Raw genomic sequence first — 17,133 nt, 5'->3', positions numbered from 1 at the left:
GTACAAAATCATTTTTTAAGTCCGATTTATTTTGATGGTATTTCGTAGTTGAGCATACTTCTGTTTCTTAGAGAGAGGCTACAGGGGCTGCTATCATAACCAATAAGCATTAGAGATGTTAACTAAGACTTATAGGAACGACGTTCAAATAGCGGGCATCCAAAATTGGGCTTTATGGGTTTATCCCGTTTCTGTTTCTGACTTCAATTTTTTATACTGACTCAGTTAATTGTGAATTGCTTTGTTGAGCAACTGATGTTCAAAATCACTTTTAACAGAATGAGAGAAGAGAGAAACTAGCCTAGAGAAGTCCAAAATATTTCACGCAAAATGTTGAAAAGGCAGCAGCGGCAAAATGAGGTAAAGCGAAACATTTTGTTCGACGAAGTAAAAAAAAATAGGAGCGCTATAATAGCCGGCTGAGAAGATGAGGGCGGCTATTAACTAGAAACATCAACATTACGCAAAATAACAGAGCGCTGTGCAATCAAAATTCTTGCAACAAAACTATACAACAAACTGAAAAGCCTAGAAAACGTTCCGGCGGATTTTGAACCGACGACGTCAAGCAAAAAGTCCTATTTTTGCCTTAAGTTGCAGAGTTCCTTTTTAGTTTGGAATTTCAAAGTCGCAAGACTTATGTTTAAATTTTAACTTTTGTTTCACAATGTCTATCTCTTATTCAATGTTATGTTGTAAATCTCAATTTTCGAGATTGTAGCAAATTTTATTTTATTGATCTAAAACACAACTCTGGGGTAGACTGAAAAGTGTGTCTACAAGCTCGTTGTCTGTCCTTTCCTATGTAATATGATCAAACATTAAGAGCCGCCCTTCACACACCATCAAATTATGTCTCATCAACAGTTTCGGTGAATCGAGACTACTATGACTTAAAGAGAGCTGCTCAGTCACTTAATGCCCTCGGGCTTTACCTGTTTATCCCGTTTTTGACAACAAAAAGTCGATCAAACGAAAATATATGTCCGACGGAAAATCAATAGTAACAAAAATCGCACAAAAAAGACCAGTGGGACTAATATAATTGCTGCAAGCTTCGAGTGAGAGCAATTAATCATCATGTTTTAAATGGATCGGCAAATATATCTAACGAAACAAAGTGTTACCAAAAAGCTGAAAATCAGTTTATCGCCAACTTCATGGGATCAAAATTTCGGTAGATAATAGCAAGTTAGCATAACTTGTGACGCATGTTCCTTAAGATACAACGGTTACTCTAAGAATAGTGATAAAATACCACGACCTTGTACGTTTAAGCTTTCTCCCGTTCGGTTTTACTTGAAAACTGCTTCAATTGTCAAAAACAGAACAAGAAATAGAGTAATCTGAGGTAAGGTGTAACACCGCAAAAGATGGTAAAGAAGAGAAGACAGACTGAATTGTCTAAGAAAACGTACCAGTATTAGGAAACTAATTCCTTTTCTTGCTATCTAAATATAACAGTTCATGGCATACGATTTTCAAAGTCTAGTTATTCTTCTTTATTTAAGATTGGGTACTCAATAATTATTCACAATTGGATTACCATTGCCAATTAGCTCAGCATGTGCATATGAGTTTAGCTATCCTAAATTTCAAGCACAAAACTATGCAATAAATTCGCACCTCGAGCAACCTTGTTTGGAAGAAATTTTTTTCTCAGATTTTAATTTAACTAAGATCAGAAACGCAAATTAATAACCTCCACCAGATCGTCAAAATGAAAGCTCGATGATTTGTTCTTAAACCGTCATCTTTCATTTGCAAACATCCCCCACCTCGCTAATGCTTAACGACTATGAAAAATTGAACGTGTTTTTGTCTCTGAATTCAAGACAGTTTGCATATACTCGACTTAACTCACCTTTACTGCAAGATTGTGGTTATATTCTATAACGTTTAAACATTAATTAACTAGGCGCGGCTTGTTGTTTGCTCAATGTCTTACCTTTAAGTTGCATCCGTCTGCCAACAGCTTTCCCACTTTCAGTTGGAATGTCTCTGAGAACATCTCAGGTCTCAGTCGGGTTCTAGACTTCAGGGCTCCAAGACGTATGGCCTCGTGGATCTCAGTTTCTTGCATCTGAAACAGGCATTTGTAAACTGTACAGATTAGCTCATCAGAAAAAGAAGACCTTCTGAAACATTTAACTTCTTTCACCAAGTAAAAAAAAACATTTTTGAACATTTGTTTTGCTGTCTTCTTCCAAGACCTCCAGTCTTAACATGGCGCTGCCAGTTACCACTCACAACAACTACATATCAGCCTATTGATCAGGGGATCCAGCCAAGAGCCAGGAATCAACCCGAGAGAATAGTGGAAATTTTGAGATAATATTGTCAATACAAGGTACTGGCCTACCAACTAGGACCAGATACAGAAATTGCTACGTAAATATCCTCCATCAGAGATGCTCACGATTAAAAACAAACTGCGTTTTTAAAGAATGTCAACGATAAAGATACTAGAACCCCGCTTTCCAGGAGAAAAATCTGCAAAGCAGATTATCAACAATTGGAAAAAACACCTGCATAGTCGAACAAGGAAAAAATGGGACCATAAACTAGGCAATAACTAGCAATAAAAAAGTAACAGCAGAGCTGGAATTCTGGCATCTCTGCAGGGGAAAATCGGCAATCTAAAAATAAGGGAAAAAACCGCGAAATTTTTTTTGAAACATGTAAATTACTCAGAATATAACCATAAGGTCAGATATCTGCATGCTTTGAAACGTTAAATAAATTAATCAGCATTGTTATTAATATAATAATCTTCAAATTGTGGGTGTTCGTTCTCATAGGTAAAAATAGGATTTGAAGGCTCCTATTTGTCTATTAAAGAGTACTTTCTTGTGTTGATCGAGCAAAAACTCGGTTAAAACATTTTTAAAGAAAGTTTTACTGTTAAAAGTTCTTATTGAAGAGGGCAATTTGTAAGTAACATTTTTGAACGCTTTTCAAGGTTAAAGATTTCTTACTCCACTTCGTTTTCGTTTTCTTTTTTATAATAATTTGATTTGTTCTCTTGTTGTCTAGCGTTATGGCGACTATTAAACATTTTAAAATTTTCGGATGTTTCCCAGTGTCTTATATCTGTTTGTAGATTCGTTTGGCTAACATTTGAGATAAGCAATTCGGCTGGCAGGATACGATCCTTAATGAGGCGATCAACTGAGTGGTCAAACTTTTGTCGAAAATAACAAACTTTTATTCCTCAGTTAATTTGCCTGTTTATGCGGTTTATGTTTTTTGCCGTAAGAGTTTGAAGGAATACTCCACTGAACGAAAGTTGTGAGAGTACAACTGACTTGAAAACATCAAGTCTTACTTTGAAAGAAATTTGATTTCTTACAAGATATAAAGAATGAATCGCATTAGCCATTTTGCTTAAAACTGAGTTCAGGTGATTTTCAATGATTAGGTTTGAATCAATTTGTACTCCCAGATAACGACATGCATGAGCTGGTTTGATAACTTCGCCTTTAAAAGAAAACTCTGGATCCGAATTAGTATGATTTGTAAAGAATAACATCTCTGTTTTATCGGCATTTAAAGTGAGTTGATTCTCTGTCAGGTATTTGTCTGTTTGTTCTAATATTTTTTCAATTTTTTGTGGAATATTTTCATTACGTTCAAATTTGCATATAATACTACTTTCATCCGCAAATTGAACAACATCATCTTACTAAAATAAAATAAACCATTCGCGCAGTTTCAAAGACATTTATGCAATACCAGCAAGAACCGAAAAACAAAGGAGATACTCGAAATCCGATAAGAACCGAAAGCAAAAACTGCTACTGCAATACAACCCAACACTATTGCATTTGTGGAGATAGATATTCCTATAGAGCACGAGATGAGAAATGCTGAAAATGTCGGAAAATTGCACAAACCATACAGGAGCACCAAAACAAAAACGCAAAGGAAGGAACTTCACAACCGAGAAAGGAGTATGCCAATTATAAGGAACTGAAAGAGACAAGAAAGAAGTCGACAACATCTCAGAAAAAAGAGACCACAGATCAAGAAGAACAACAAATCAACTGAACAATTGCAACTAAATTACAAGACACGACCTGCCGGTTAGAAATACGAAACACCAACAAAAAATTGCGATTGAGCTCAAAATAAACGGAAGTAAAATAATGCCACTTGAGACACGGGAAGCCCCACAGCGGAGTTATTTAGTAAAAAATTAAAAAAATTTCAGACAAAGCACCAGACCAAGAACGTGTAAGATTTTGACTTTAAACCAATAAAGTTAAAAAGTTTAAAAACCGACAGAATTGAAACCAAACTTAAGCCATCCGCTAAGGTAATCGTAAAGCACAACGCAACACCTGTGGGTATAAACATGAAACTACCAACCATAAAACTGGTCAATGCAAAACCAAGACCAACACTACACGACAAATACCGAACAAACAAATACCGAAAAAAAGTTGTTTGATAACCACTACAAACACTTAACGCGATTAAAACTATACTTGATTTTAAATACAAAATTCAACTGAAATAAAAATTCAGACCAATACAAAAAGGCAGAGTAGTACCCATAGAGTGAAAACGGTAACAGACAAAGAGACAAACTCATTTGAGAAAATGAAGTGGAGGAAGAAAAACTCATAAGACCCGTAGTCAGAGCCCGAGAAAGGGCGTTTCAGTAAATGTCATGGTACACGCGACAATTTTAAGTGATTTATTGTTAAAAAAAAGGTTAAATGCAAAACATAGTAGATATAACACAATAAAAACTCAACAAATTGCACTATAATTACTTGACCTCAATAGACTAGGCCTTCAAACAAAATTAATTACACCCAGACACGGCAAGACACTATTTGCAATAAAAGGTGGCAGAGATAATGACATTACTTAAAAATAAGAGCTTTTTATGGTTAAGCAGATGGGTCAGTTATATTTCAAGAAAAAATAGGTAGCAGGCTAAATCTAGAAACCTGGGCTTGGCAAACCGATAAACTCAATATCACCGTTGACTTCAATAATATTATCCATAAGACGTGGAAAACATGACAAAATTAGAAAAAGCACGAGATAGCGCATCAGCCAAGAAAACAGATTCATTTCAAACATCAACTGGGTTGCATACTATGAAAAGCCTAGAAAACGTTCCGGCGGATTTTGAACCGACGACGTCAAGCAAAAAGTCCTATTTTTGCCTTAAGTTGCAGAGTTCCTTTTTAGTTTGGAATTTCAAAGTCGCAAGACTTATGTTTAAATTTTAACTTTTGTTTCACAATGTCTATCTCTTATTCAATGTTATGTTGTAAATCTCAATTTTCGAGATTGTAGCAAATTTTATTTTATTGATCTAAAATACAACTCTGGGGTAGACTGAAAAGTGTGTCTACAAGCTCGTTGTCTGTCCTTTCCTATGTAAAATGATCAAACATTAAGAGCCGCCCTTCACACACCATCAAATTATGTCTCATCAACAGTTTCGGTGAATCGAGACTACTATGACTTAAAGAGAGCTGCTCAGTCACTTAATGCCCTCGGGCTTTACCTGTTTATCCCGTTTTTGACAACAAAAAGTCGATCAAACGAAAATATATGTCCGACGGAAAATCAATAGTAACAAAAATCGCACAAAAAAGACCAGTGGGACTAATATAATTGCTGCAAGCTTCGAGTGAGAGCAATTAATCATCATGTTTTAAATGGATCGGCAAATATATCTAACGAAACAAAGTGTTACCAAAAAGCTGAAAATCAGTTTATCGCCAACTTCATGGGATCAAAATTTCGGTAGATAATAGCAAGTTAGCATAACTTGTGACGCATGTTCCTTAAGATACAACGGTTACTCTAAGAATAGTGATAAAATACCACGACCTTGTACGTTTAAGCTTTCTCCCGTTCGGTTTTACTTGAAAACTGCTTCAATTGTCAAAAACAGAACAAGAAATAGAGTAATCTGAGGTAAGGTGTAACACCGCAAAAGATGGTAAAGAAGAGAAGACAGACTGAATTGTCTAAGAAAACGTACCAGTATTAGGAAACTAATTCCTTTTCTTGCTATCTAAATATAACAGTTCATGGCATACGATTTTCAAAGTCTAGTTATTCTTCTTTATTTAAGATTGGGTACTCAATAATTATTCACAATTGGATTACCATTGCCAATTAGCTCAGCATGTGCATATGAGTTTAGCTATCCTAAATTTCAAGCACAAAACTATGCAATAAATTCGCACCTCGAGCAACCTTGTTTGGAAGAAATTTTTTTCTCAGATTTTAATTTAACTAAGATCAGAAACGCAAATTAATAACCTCCACCAGATCTTCAAAATGAAAGCTCGATGATTTGTTCTTAAACCGTCATCATTCATTTGCAAACATACCCCACCTCGCTAATGCTTAACGACTATGAAAAATTGAACGTGTTTTTGTCTCTGAATTCAAGACAGTTTGCATATACTCGACTTAACTCACCTTTACTGCAAGATTGTGGTTATATTCTATAATGTTTAAACATTAATTAACTAGGCGCGGCTTGTTGTTTGCTCAATGTCTTACCTTTAAGTTGCATCCGTCTGCCAACAGCTTTCCCACTTTCAGTTGGAATGTCTCTGAGAACATCTCAGGTCTCAGTCGGGTTCTAGACTTCAGGGCTCCAAGACGTATGGCCTCGTGGATCTCAGTTTCTTGCATCTGAAACAGGCATTTGTAAACTGTACAGATTAGCTCATCAGAAAAAGAAGAACTTCTGAAACATTTAACTTCTTTCACCAAGTAAAAAAAAAACATTTTTGAACATTTGTTTTGCTGTCTTCTTCCAAGACCTCCAGTCTTAACATGGCGCTGCCAGTTACCACTCACAACAACTACATATCAGCCTATTGATCAGGGGATCCAGCCAAGAGGCAGGAATCAACCCGAGAGAATATTGGAAATTTTGAGAGAATATTGTCAATACAAGGTACTGGCCTACCAACTAGAACCAGATACAGAAATTGCTACGTAAATATCCGCCATCAGAGATGCTCACGATTAAAAACAAACTGCGTTTTTAAAGAATGTCAACGATAAAGATACTAGAACCCCGCTTTCCAGGAGAAAAATCTGCAAAGCAGATTATCAACAATTGGAAAAAACACCTGCACAGTCGAACAAGGAAAAAATGGGACCATAAACTAGGCAATAACTAGCAATAAAAAAGTAACAGCAGAGCTGGAATTCTGGCATCTCTGCAGGGGAAAATCGGCAATCTAAAAATAAGGGAAAAAACCGCGAAATTTTTTTTTGAAACATGTAAATTACTCAGAATATAACCATAAGGTCAGATATCTACATGCTTTGAAACGTTAAATAAATTAATCAGCATTGTTATTAATATAAAAATCTTCAAAGTGTGGGTGTTCGTTCTCATAGGTAAAAATAGGATTTGAAGGCTCCTATTTGTCTATTAAAGAGTACTTTCTTGTGTTGATCGAGCAAAAACTCGGTTAAAACATTTTTAAAGAAAGTTTTACTGTTAAAAGTTCTTATTGAAGAGGGCAATTTGTAAGTAACATTTTTGAACGCTTTTCAATGTTAAAGACTTCTTACTCCACTTCGTTTTCGTTTTCTTTTTTATAATAATTTGATTTGTTCTCTTGTTGTCTAGCGTTATGGCGACTATTAAACATTTTAAAATTTTCGGATGTTTCCCAGTGTCTTATATCTGTTTGTAGATTCGTTTGGCTAACATTTGAGATAAGCAATTCGGCTGGCAGGATACGATCCTTAATGAGACGATCAAATGAGTGGTCAAACTTTTGTCGAAAATAACAAACTTTTATTCCCCAGTTAATTTGCCTCTTTATGCGGTTTATGTTTTTTGCCGTAAGAGTTTGAAGGAATACTCCACTGAAAGAAAGATGTGAGAGTACAACTGACTTGAAAACATCAAGTCTTACTTTCAAAGGAATTTGATTTCTTACAAGATATAAAGAATGAATTGCATTAGCCATTTTGCTTAAAACTGAGTTCAGGTGATTTTCAATGATTAGGTTTGAATCAATTTGTACTCCCAGATAACGACATGCATGAGCTGGTTTGATAACTTCGCCTTTAAAAGAAAACCCTGGATCCGAATTAGTATGATTTGTAAAGAATAACATCTCTGTTTTATCGGCATTTAAAGTGAGTTGATTCTCTGTCAGGTATTTGTCTGTTTGTTCTAATATTTTTTCAATTTTTTGTGGAATATTTTCATTACGTTCAAATTTGCATATAATACTACTTTCATCCGCAAATTGAACAACATCATCTTACTAAAATAAAATAAACCATTCGCGCAGTTTCAAAGACATTTATGCAATACCAGCAAGAACCGAAAAACACAGGGGATACTCGAAATCCGATCAGAACCGAAAGCAAAAACTGCTACTACAATACAACCCAACACTGTTGCATTTGTGGAGATAGATATTCCTATAGAGCACGAGATGAGAAATGCTGAAAATGTCGGAAAATTGCACAAACCATACAGGAGCACCAAAACAAAAACGCAAAGGAAGGAACTTCACAACCGAGAAAGGAGTATGCCAATTATAAGGAACTGAAAGAGACAAGAAAGAAGTCGACAACATCTCAGAAAAAAGAGACCACAGATCAAGAAGAACAACAAATCAACTGAACAATTGCAACTAAATTACAAGACACGACCTGCCGGTTAGAAATACGAAACACGAACAAAAAATTGCGATTGAGCTCAAAATAAACGGAAGTAAAATAATGCCACTTGAGACACGGGAAGCCCCATAGCGGAGTTATTTAGTAAAAAATTAAAAAATTTTCAGACAAAGCACCAGACCAAGAACGTGTAAGATTTTGACTTTAAACCAATAAAGTTTTTAAAAACCGACAGAATTGAAATCAAACTTAAGCCATCCGCTAAGGTAATCGTAAAGCACAACGCAACACCTGTGGGTATAAACATGAAACTACCAACCATAAAACTGGTCAATGCAAAACCAAGACCAACACTACACGACAAATACCGAACAAACAAATACCGAAAAAAAAGTTGTTTGATAACCACTACAAACACTTAACGCGATTAAAACTATACTTGATTTTAAATACAAAATTCAACTGAAATAAAAATTCAGACCAATACAAAAAGGCAGAGTAGTACCCATAAAGTGAAAACGGTAACAGACAAAGAGACAAACTCATTTGAGAAAATGAAGTGGAGGAAGAAAAACTCGAAAGAAAAGACTCGAGAAAGACCCGTAGTCAGAGCCCGAGAAAGGGCGTTTCAGTAAATGTCATGGTACACGCGACAATTTTAAGTGATTTAATTGTAAAAAAAGGTTAAATGCAAACAAGGCGGCTCGGTAATGTGCGATGGCACATAAGGTTCCGACCCCGCCCATCCACAATTTTGGCATAATTGTCTACCAAATGAGGAACAGATAGAAAAACCCAAAAATTATTTTTTGCGAATCCCAAAAAAGTCCAAGTCTTTTTCAAAAAATTCCGTATGAACGATAAGATAGCCTCCAAAGCAAATAACTCAGTGGAGCAAAAATTGATGCTATAGATTGCTGTAATATGTCAATATTAAGAAAGCGGGTCAAGACGAACAGCAAAATCAAACAACAACAACAACAAACATTAATTACATCAAAAAATTTATGTCCCTCTTAAAAACAAAATTTAATAACAAAGTCAACATACCGTCAGATAAACATGAAACTAAACAAAAATAACTTATAAATCACCAGAAAACATATGCGACCAGTCCATAAAAAGGTTTGGTAACAATTATACAAAAAAGAACAAAAACAGTAAAGTAAAAAAATTAATTTATTTTTTTGAAACAGTTAACTTCAAAGTAATAAATACCATTAGGAATCAATTAATATTACCACAAATTTACGATTACCACTGTTTCTGTAGAAGGGCATTAGGACCTGTCCTTATTCATTTTTTAAAGCGGCTAAAAAGAACAAAGAACAAACAAAATTTCAATTGAAACTTGCCAGAAAACGCTGTCAAAACAGTCAAGCCAAATTTTGGCACTAAAAATATATTTGATTTCGCCTTCTTCAAACAGCTATATTGTAGTACGTGGCCATTCATTAGTAAGACTAGGTAACAAGTAGACAAAAAAGCGAAGTGCTAAAGTATGTAATACTTTAAATTTTTTTTTTCGAAACAAAATTACATTCTATGTCATGAAAGGCATTAATTACACAAAAAGAGCTATTTAAATAGGGTCGTTTATTAATGAAAAGGAAGCCCTCGAGACCTGTAATTATCCAGAATATTTCTTGCATCTACAAAAAGAACGTCAAATATGACAAAAATCAAATTAATTTACTTTTTTTTTGTGAAAAACCGGTGTCGAAGCCAGTAAGGTCATAACAAATTCTTTAAAAAAAAGATTTTGGGACACCAATCCCTTTTATTCCCTTGACACCCATAATGTCATATTTGACCTGTAATTAAATAACGAGATTAGGTAACAAAAAGAAACATAAAAAGAACAAAATTGCGAAGTTAAAATTTTTTTTTTAAATATTGGAAAACGATTGTTTTCAAAGTCATGAAAGCAATCAGCTATCTACTAATATCAGAATATCCGTTCTTCTATTATTCCATGAAAAGCCAATGAAAGCTATCACTATACAGGAAATTTCATACGACCGAAACGACAAAGTATAAATGACAGTTAGAGACAAAATTAAAAAATTCAATTGATTTCTTCAAGAAAGAGGCGTCGAGGCCGTTAAAACGATGATGTATATCTTTCAGGATTTTACTATGTTCAATTGTGATTTATTCAGAATGCTAATAAGGTGACATGAGAACTGTCAATAATGTGATAATGTGACAAAAATAGAAAACGTGAAAAACTGGCAAATATCAAAACAAACAAAAATCTGAAATCTTGTAGTATCAAAGCAAGAAAACAATAACTTCAGGCTCAAAACTGCAACCGAGAATAAATGTTAAACCAGTAGAAAGAAGAATCAGTCTTTCTTTGCTGACACTAAGCTGGAAGTTGAACAAATTAAGAAAAAAAATAGAGGAAAAGTTAATTAAGCCATTATTTATTTAAAATTCAATTATTTTTTAAAAAAGAAACGACCATAAACTTTCAATTAAAAAACTAAATGCATTAGCTTGGAGCTGCTTAGCAAGCGAATTGGTTGGTTGGACCTATCACTCCTGAGCTTTGATTTGATATGTTCTGTTCTTTATTATTAAAAAAAAGTCTTTTTTTTTTAAAAAAAGACCGACTGATTACAATTCGATTTTTTTTTGGATTGTAACAATCCAAGAATGGCCCAAAACTAGCCCTGCTAATACTTATTGTCCGTTAGGAACAATTGATTTTTCGAATGTTGTAGATATAGATAATTTGTTAGTTGAAAACTCAAAATAAATTCTGCATTTTTGATAATCAACGAGTAAAGTTAGCAAAAAACGGCAAAGTTTTAACTACAGTGCACTCTCAGCGGTTTCTGAAGTAGAAATAGCCCCCCTCTGAGTCTACAAAGATTGTATGTGTGTTGTTTGGGGGTGTAATGTCGGCAAATTTAATCAAAGTGGACTAAAGTAGCTTATTTCGTGCTGTTTTTGATGAAAAAGGCTAAATTTTGAAATGTTTATCCAGATTTTTCGACCAGAAAAATTAAATCAAATTAATCAACAATGCCTGTTCGTCTTCAAAAATAAAATCAACGACACTATTCTTAAAAATTATAACAAATTTTAGCAAAATTGACGAAAATTTAGGCAAAAATTCCGGAAAATGTGAATAAAAACAACGTGAATTCACTCTTCTTTTCTCAGAAGTTTAAACCTCGATAACTCCCTGTAGAAAACGAAAATTAAAAAAATCTTTTTAATTCCATATTCTACGCTGGACGAGCTTTCTAATGATACCAGTCTCAACTCTCTACGATGAATATATCGAGCGGCGAAAATTCACGGAACAAAAAAAAACCCATTTGAGTATATAGTTCCTCCCCCCTCAAGAGGGTCGGAACAAACATAGTAGACATAACATAATAAAAATTCAACAAATTGCACTATAATTACTTGACCTCAATACACTAGGCATTCAAACAAAATTAATTACACCCAGACACGGCAAGACACTATTTGCAATAAAAGGTGGCAGAGATAATGACATTACTTAAAAATAAGAGCTTTTTATGGTTAAGCAGATGGGTCAGTTATATTTCAAGAAAAAATAGGTAGCAGGCTAAATCTAGAAACCCGGGCTTGGCAAACCGATAAACTCAATATCACCGTGGACTTCAATAATATTATCCATAAGACGTGGAAAACATGACAAAATTAGAAAAAGCACGAGATAGCGCATCAGCCAAGAAAACAGATTCATTTCAAACATCAACTGGGTTGCATACTATATTAAAGAAAAAGGAATAAGGCCAAACACGAAAAAAACATGTCCTAATATTGGACTAGCTCAAACAAAAACATTGATAGACGTCAGATCAAGAGGATTACGCAAGTGTTTTTTTACAGCCCATCAGATTGCCTATATGGGCCAAAAGAAGATGAAGGAGAATGCCAAACTTGTGTAATGTCCAAAATGGAATTATAAAAAGAAAGTTGAGCTAGCAACTGTCTCACATGCATCAGGGCCGGTAAGAACATAAATACTAACTGAATGAAGAACGAAAGCAAAAAAAAAGCCACTTGAGAAGTCAAAGAATGTTCTAGAAGAAAAGCGCAAAAACGTTCACGCAAAAAATTTGCTTAAAAAAGACCAACACGTTAACAATAATTGCTATGAACTTCGTTCAAGAGCAATTAAAGATTACTGTGCGTAATTTTGTTAGACAGATATCAAAAATGAGACAAAAATGGTTTTGTTAAAAACACGTGTACCAAGACCGACAGAAAATTTATACGGGTAATCACCACCAACTCGGTTACGTAGAAAACATGAAAAACGACTATGCACAAACAATTCCTAAATAAAAATAATCAAACCAGAATACATGACATGACAAGACCATACCGTAAACGAAGCAATAGAATGGACAATGCTACTGAAACAATATATGATAATAAGCTAAAGTCATGCGACAAACAGTACGCGACAATTGGATGGATCTTTGGAGAAAGAACACCGGCACCGGTACTGTTTACCGCTGACTGGAATGGTAGAGAAGAGCATACGAAACTCGACAATAATTTCCCCAAAGAAACAAAATCTTGAGGTACACTTCATTAGTATTTCATCCGAAAGAACCATAGAACGATCAATTTGATCTAATGATTGATTTGATACCAAAAAGGTTTACAGAGCCAACTCAGAAACGCAAACGCCGTGAAATTCAACCAACCATAAGTCCAAAATAGCAGCATTAACTTTAGTGCAGCAAAAATTACGCACAAAATTTCAGAGGACCATAAGGACAAACAAAACCAATGGAAAAAGAACACCAAGAAAACGAACCCCCAGAAAGGAAAACCAAAAGACAAGAGAACATTGAGCCAAGCTAAAATCAAGGATATTTTGGCAGCAACTGAACAAAGGGGACAGCCGCAAAACAATAAACTAGAGGAAAAGTCTCCCACAAAAGAGGGATACATTTTCATATAAAAACAAAACGAAAACATATGAAAAATAGCGACGCGACCAGCAAAACATTTGTGGCAAACCAGGAGAGAGAGAGCAGAAAAGAAGAACCTCTCACGAAACATATTATCTGGACCCTTCTGAAACAAATTCGAAATCCTCTCTGAATAAAAGGTTAAAAAGCCAAAACCTTGGAAAACAAGAGATGGTAAACAGGGAAAAACTGGTCTGCGCAGAACTGAGCCAGTCGCAACCTGAAAACAGCGAAACTCAAAATCCCATTCCGCAGCCACCGACTAGAGAACTCCTAAGGCCAAAAATACCTGAAAGTTTCAGGTCTAACACCAATTACCAGCTGAACGAGTTCATAAAAGCTAAAAAAAAACTGCACTGAACTGATCAAATTAGCACTGAATTGAAATAGATTCAGACATTGAAGACGATATAGTTCAACTCTAGAAATGTCATAATTTATGCGTAGGTAACGTGCTGGTTAATTTAAGGTTTGTCTTACTTTCTTCTTACGAGACCTCCATTCTAAACAACTGCGAACTAGAGTTGCACACGTAGAATTTAGATACAGATATGAATTGCTGAAGTTGTCTATTAAACCTATAAATTTTAATTCACATATAAATACTTTCTTTAGTAAAAAATTAAAAATGACTACTTTTTTAAGTCACACATGCTTGTGATTAAACGTTCAGAGTAACATTCAATCCTTTAATAAGTTAAGCCATTTAGAGGGTGAGGTAAGTCAGTTGTGATCAACAACTAATCCTGCAATCCAGTTAAACTCACTGCCGGTGATAGTAACAGGCGGCGTCAAGAGCAACATGAACCCTTGATCAAAAACACCGCTCTTTTGAGCATTGCGGCTAAAAAATGTGAATCGAAAAAAAAACCGTCAGACCACAAAACAGAAAAAACTGTTGCGCCAATTAATATGTTCAAGCAAACGGACTTGAAGTACTCTTATTACTCCAACCTGTTTCAGATCTTCCATCGAAGCTTCTAGGATGTTCTCGTAAGCATCAGATGAGGTTTCATCGTCACTGTCATCTTCTTTCTCATCTTCAGCGCCACTCTTTTTCTTCTTTTTCTCTTTCTCATTCCCATCTGGGTCATTGCTGTCATCTGGGTCATTTTCCTCAGATGAGTCATCCGATGAGAGTCCCTTGTTCCTCCTTTTAGCTGCAGTTTTGTAGAATGATGAGCGTTTTGGCTCCCTCTTTCTTTGGGACCATCTGGTGCGTTCCTGAAACAAGTTATTTACAACATTATCTAATTTGACAGTCATATTAACACGTAGGGCGATATTGCAATCACATAGCAGGCCGATTGCCTTGCCTGAAAAGCTGCAAAATAGACTTGCGTGTCGTAAAATACAGATATAAATGAGTTCAAGAAAATTATCGCAGTCGCTTAAAAACTTACAAATTTGATGCAAAGGGGGTGTATCTTGGGTGCAAAACATTTCTGGGAGCAAACAGTGGAAAGATTCGAGCCCTCGATATTCGGCAGATCGTTAACGTGATTCAGGAACCATTCAACGGGATTCAAGAAAATCCGGACAGAATTAAGTCTTGAGCAGACAAAATTTTGATAGAAAGATTATAAGATCTTGGAAATCCGAAATTTTGTATTATGAAAAAATCTGGTATGTTGAAAAATAGCCAAAAGACGGACAACAACTAATAAGCTAAAAAAAACTGATCTGGCAAAAAAACTTTAACCAAATAACGTCTCAAAAGTTCAAAAATCTTCGATTAACTCTGCGACTCAAGAGACACTTTGGGAAGCATAAGGGGGGTCCTTTCCCTACGTAGACCTCCATTAAATTCCTTCACCCATTATGGTACATATACTATGATTTGGGGCAAAAGATTATTGCACCAATAAGGTGGGGGGTATAATGGGGAAGACCCCCATAAGGCAGATAGCGTTGTTTGAAACTTAACCGATCCGTTATAAAAAAACAAAAAGTTTTGTGGCGTCAATAAGTTAGAGTACAATTAAAAAAAACTCTAATGAAAGCGTTTATTTGTTGTTTTAAAAAACAACAAATAACGCTTTCGTTAGAGATTTTCTTTAATTGTACTCAAACTATTCCAAAAATTAAATTTATCAGGAAAAAGTAGGCAGTTTATAACTCAGTATAAAAATAAAGTCAAAAATTGCCAAATTATATACAGGCAAAAAATGTCTATAATCTAAATCTAGCCCCAAGAAAAGTCACAGAAGAAATATGTTAGTCATTTTAGTCATAAACTTGGTCAAAAATAGTAACTCCAATAAGTTAATTGCACTGCACGATGTTGAATCAAACCAGCTGCAAAAAAATTGAAAAACAAATTACAAGGAAACTAAATTCTTTTAAAATTTTTCAAAAACCCATAAAAGCAGAGCAGATAAAACTAAAGGTCATGACAAAATCTCATCAACGATAATTGTCAGACATAAGGGTGCCAAATGCTAGAAAGTGAACGTTACAGACAAATTGTACAAAATCATCGTCACAATTTTGAAAATTGAAACAAATTGGTAAAATTTAATTAGAGCAGGAGTACATAAAAACACTTCTGAACTCTTAAATTTCAAAATTTTGAAACCAAAGATTAATTATTTCATCACTAGGACGGCATTAAAATCCCTGATGAAGTAAAAAAGAGCGGTATTCTAACAAATCAAGCTTAAATACAATAAAAAACTTATAAAAAGGAACAAAATATCGCTAAAATCTGAATACTATGTGTACAATTGTTTAGAATAAAAACCACAAGTCAACAACAGATGCATTCAATTCAAAATTTTTCACAGCCAAATTTCCTACACATTATTAATCAAAGATCCAAATGAAAGAAATAATAGAAAAAAATAACCAAGTAGAGAAATATGACAGATTTTGCACCTGCAACGCATTATTAGGATTTCAAAAACACTCAAATACCAGTTCCAGAGGTTTATATAATAATATAGCATCGATCATATATATACAAAAACCAAGCAACAAGCAAAAAATGAGCCAAATTGAAGAAAAACCGGTTAATAATAATTATCTATAAGCTATTTTCTCAGAAGCATTTTTCAAAGTCAAAAAAGTCATTCACTCAACGCAGCACACAAACAAAAATCTTCTCACGCTCAAAAAAAATTAGTTTACATGTTAATTTGACCCACTTTTGCTTTTGGGCCGAAAAAACGTTTGTACAAACAGTACTTCCGGAACAAAAACCTCAAGACAACCAATACTCTTCTTTGAGTAATAAAAATCAAGAGCCCTACAATATAGCCACACTCATCTTACAACTTCGCAGCCATAAAACATTTAAAATTAATTCAATGCGGTTCAGCAATTATGAGTTCAACACTGTGCTACTAATAATTAATAGATTATTCTAGCCAAAATCAATTAGTTCAAACGATTCACTTTTTAGAAAAATTGCTTCTCATAATATATCCAAGCTTGCACTCAATTGTCTTGATTGAGCCGAACGCAACTACTTCTGAATATTAGACTACTGCTTTTCGATGCGTCGTGTTATTAATTG

At 34.6% G+C, this 17,133-nt stretch overlaps 1 protein-coding gene across 1 annotated transcript in view; it reads right to left on the bottom strand.

Moving 5' to 3' along the window:
- The window catches only part of LOC142340412 (uncharacterized), an 80,136-nt gene extending 65,254 nt beyond the window's left edge, over window positions 1–14,882 (bottom strand). Inside the window, exons 1-3 of the mRNA XM_075390989.1 lie at window positions 14,571–14,882; window positions 6,544–6,678; window positions 1,949–2,083 (exon numbers count right to left, since the gene is read on the bottom strand). Coding sequence (XP_075247104.1) covers window positions 1,949–2,083; window positions 6,544–6,678; window positions 14,571–14,882 — 582 coding nt within the window. The remainder of the gene's footprint in view (window positions 1–1,948; window positions 2,084–6,543; window positions 6,679–14,570) is intronic.
- Between the last annotated feature and the right edge of the window lie 2,251 nt (window positions 14,883–17,133).

Source organism: Convolutriloba macropyga, chromosome 5, assembly GCF_964194025.1.
Source record: "Convolutriloba macropyga chromosome 5, txConMacr16.3, whole genome shotgun sequence".
Lineage (NCBI taxonomy): Eukaryota > Metazoa > Xenacoelomorpha > Acoela > Convolutidae > Convolutriloba > Convolutriloba macropyga.
This window is presented reverse-complemented; position numbering and strand designations above follow the sequence as displayed.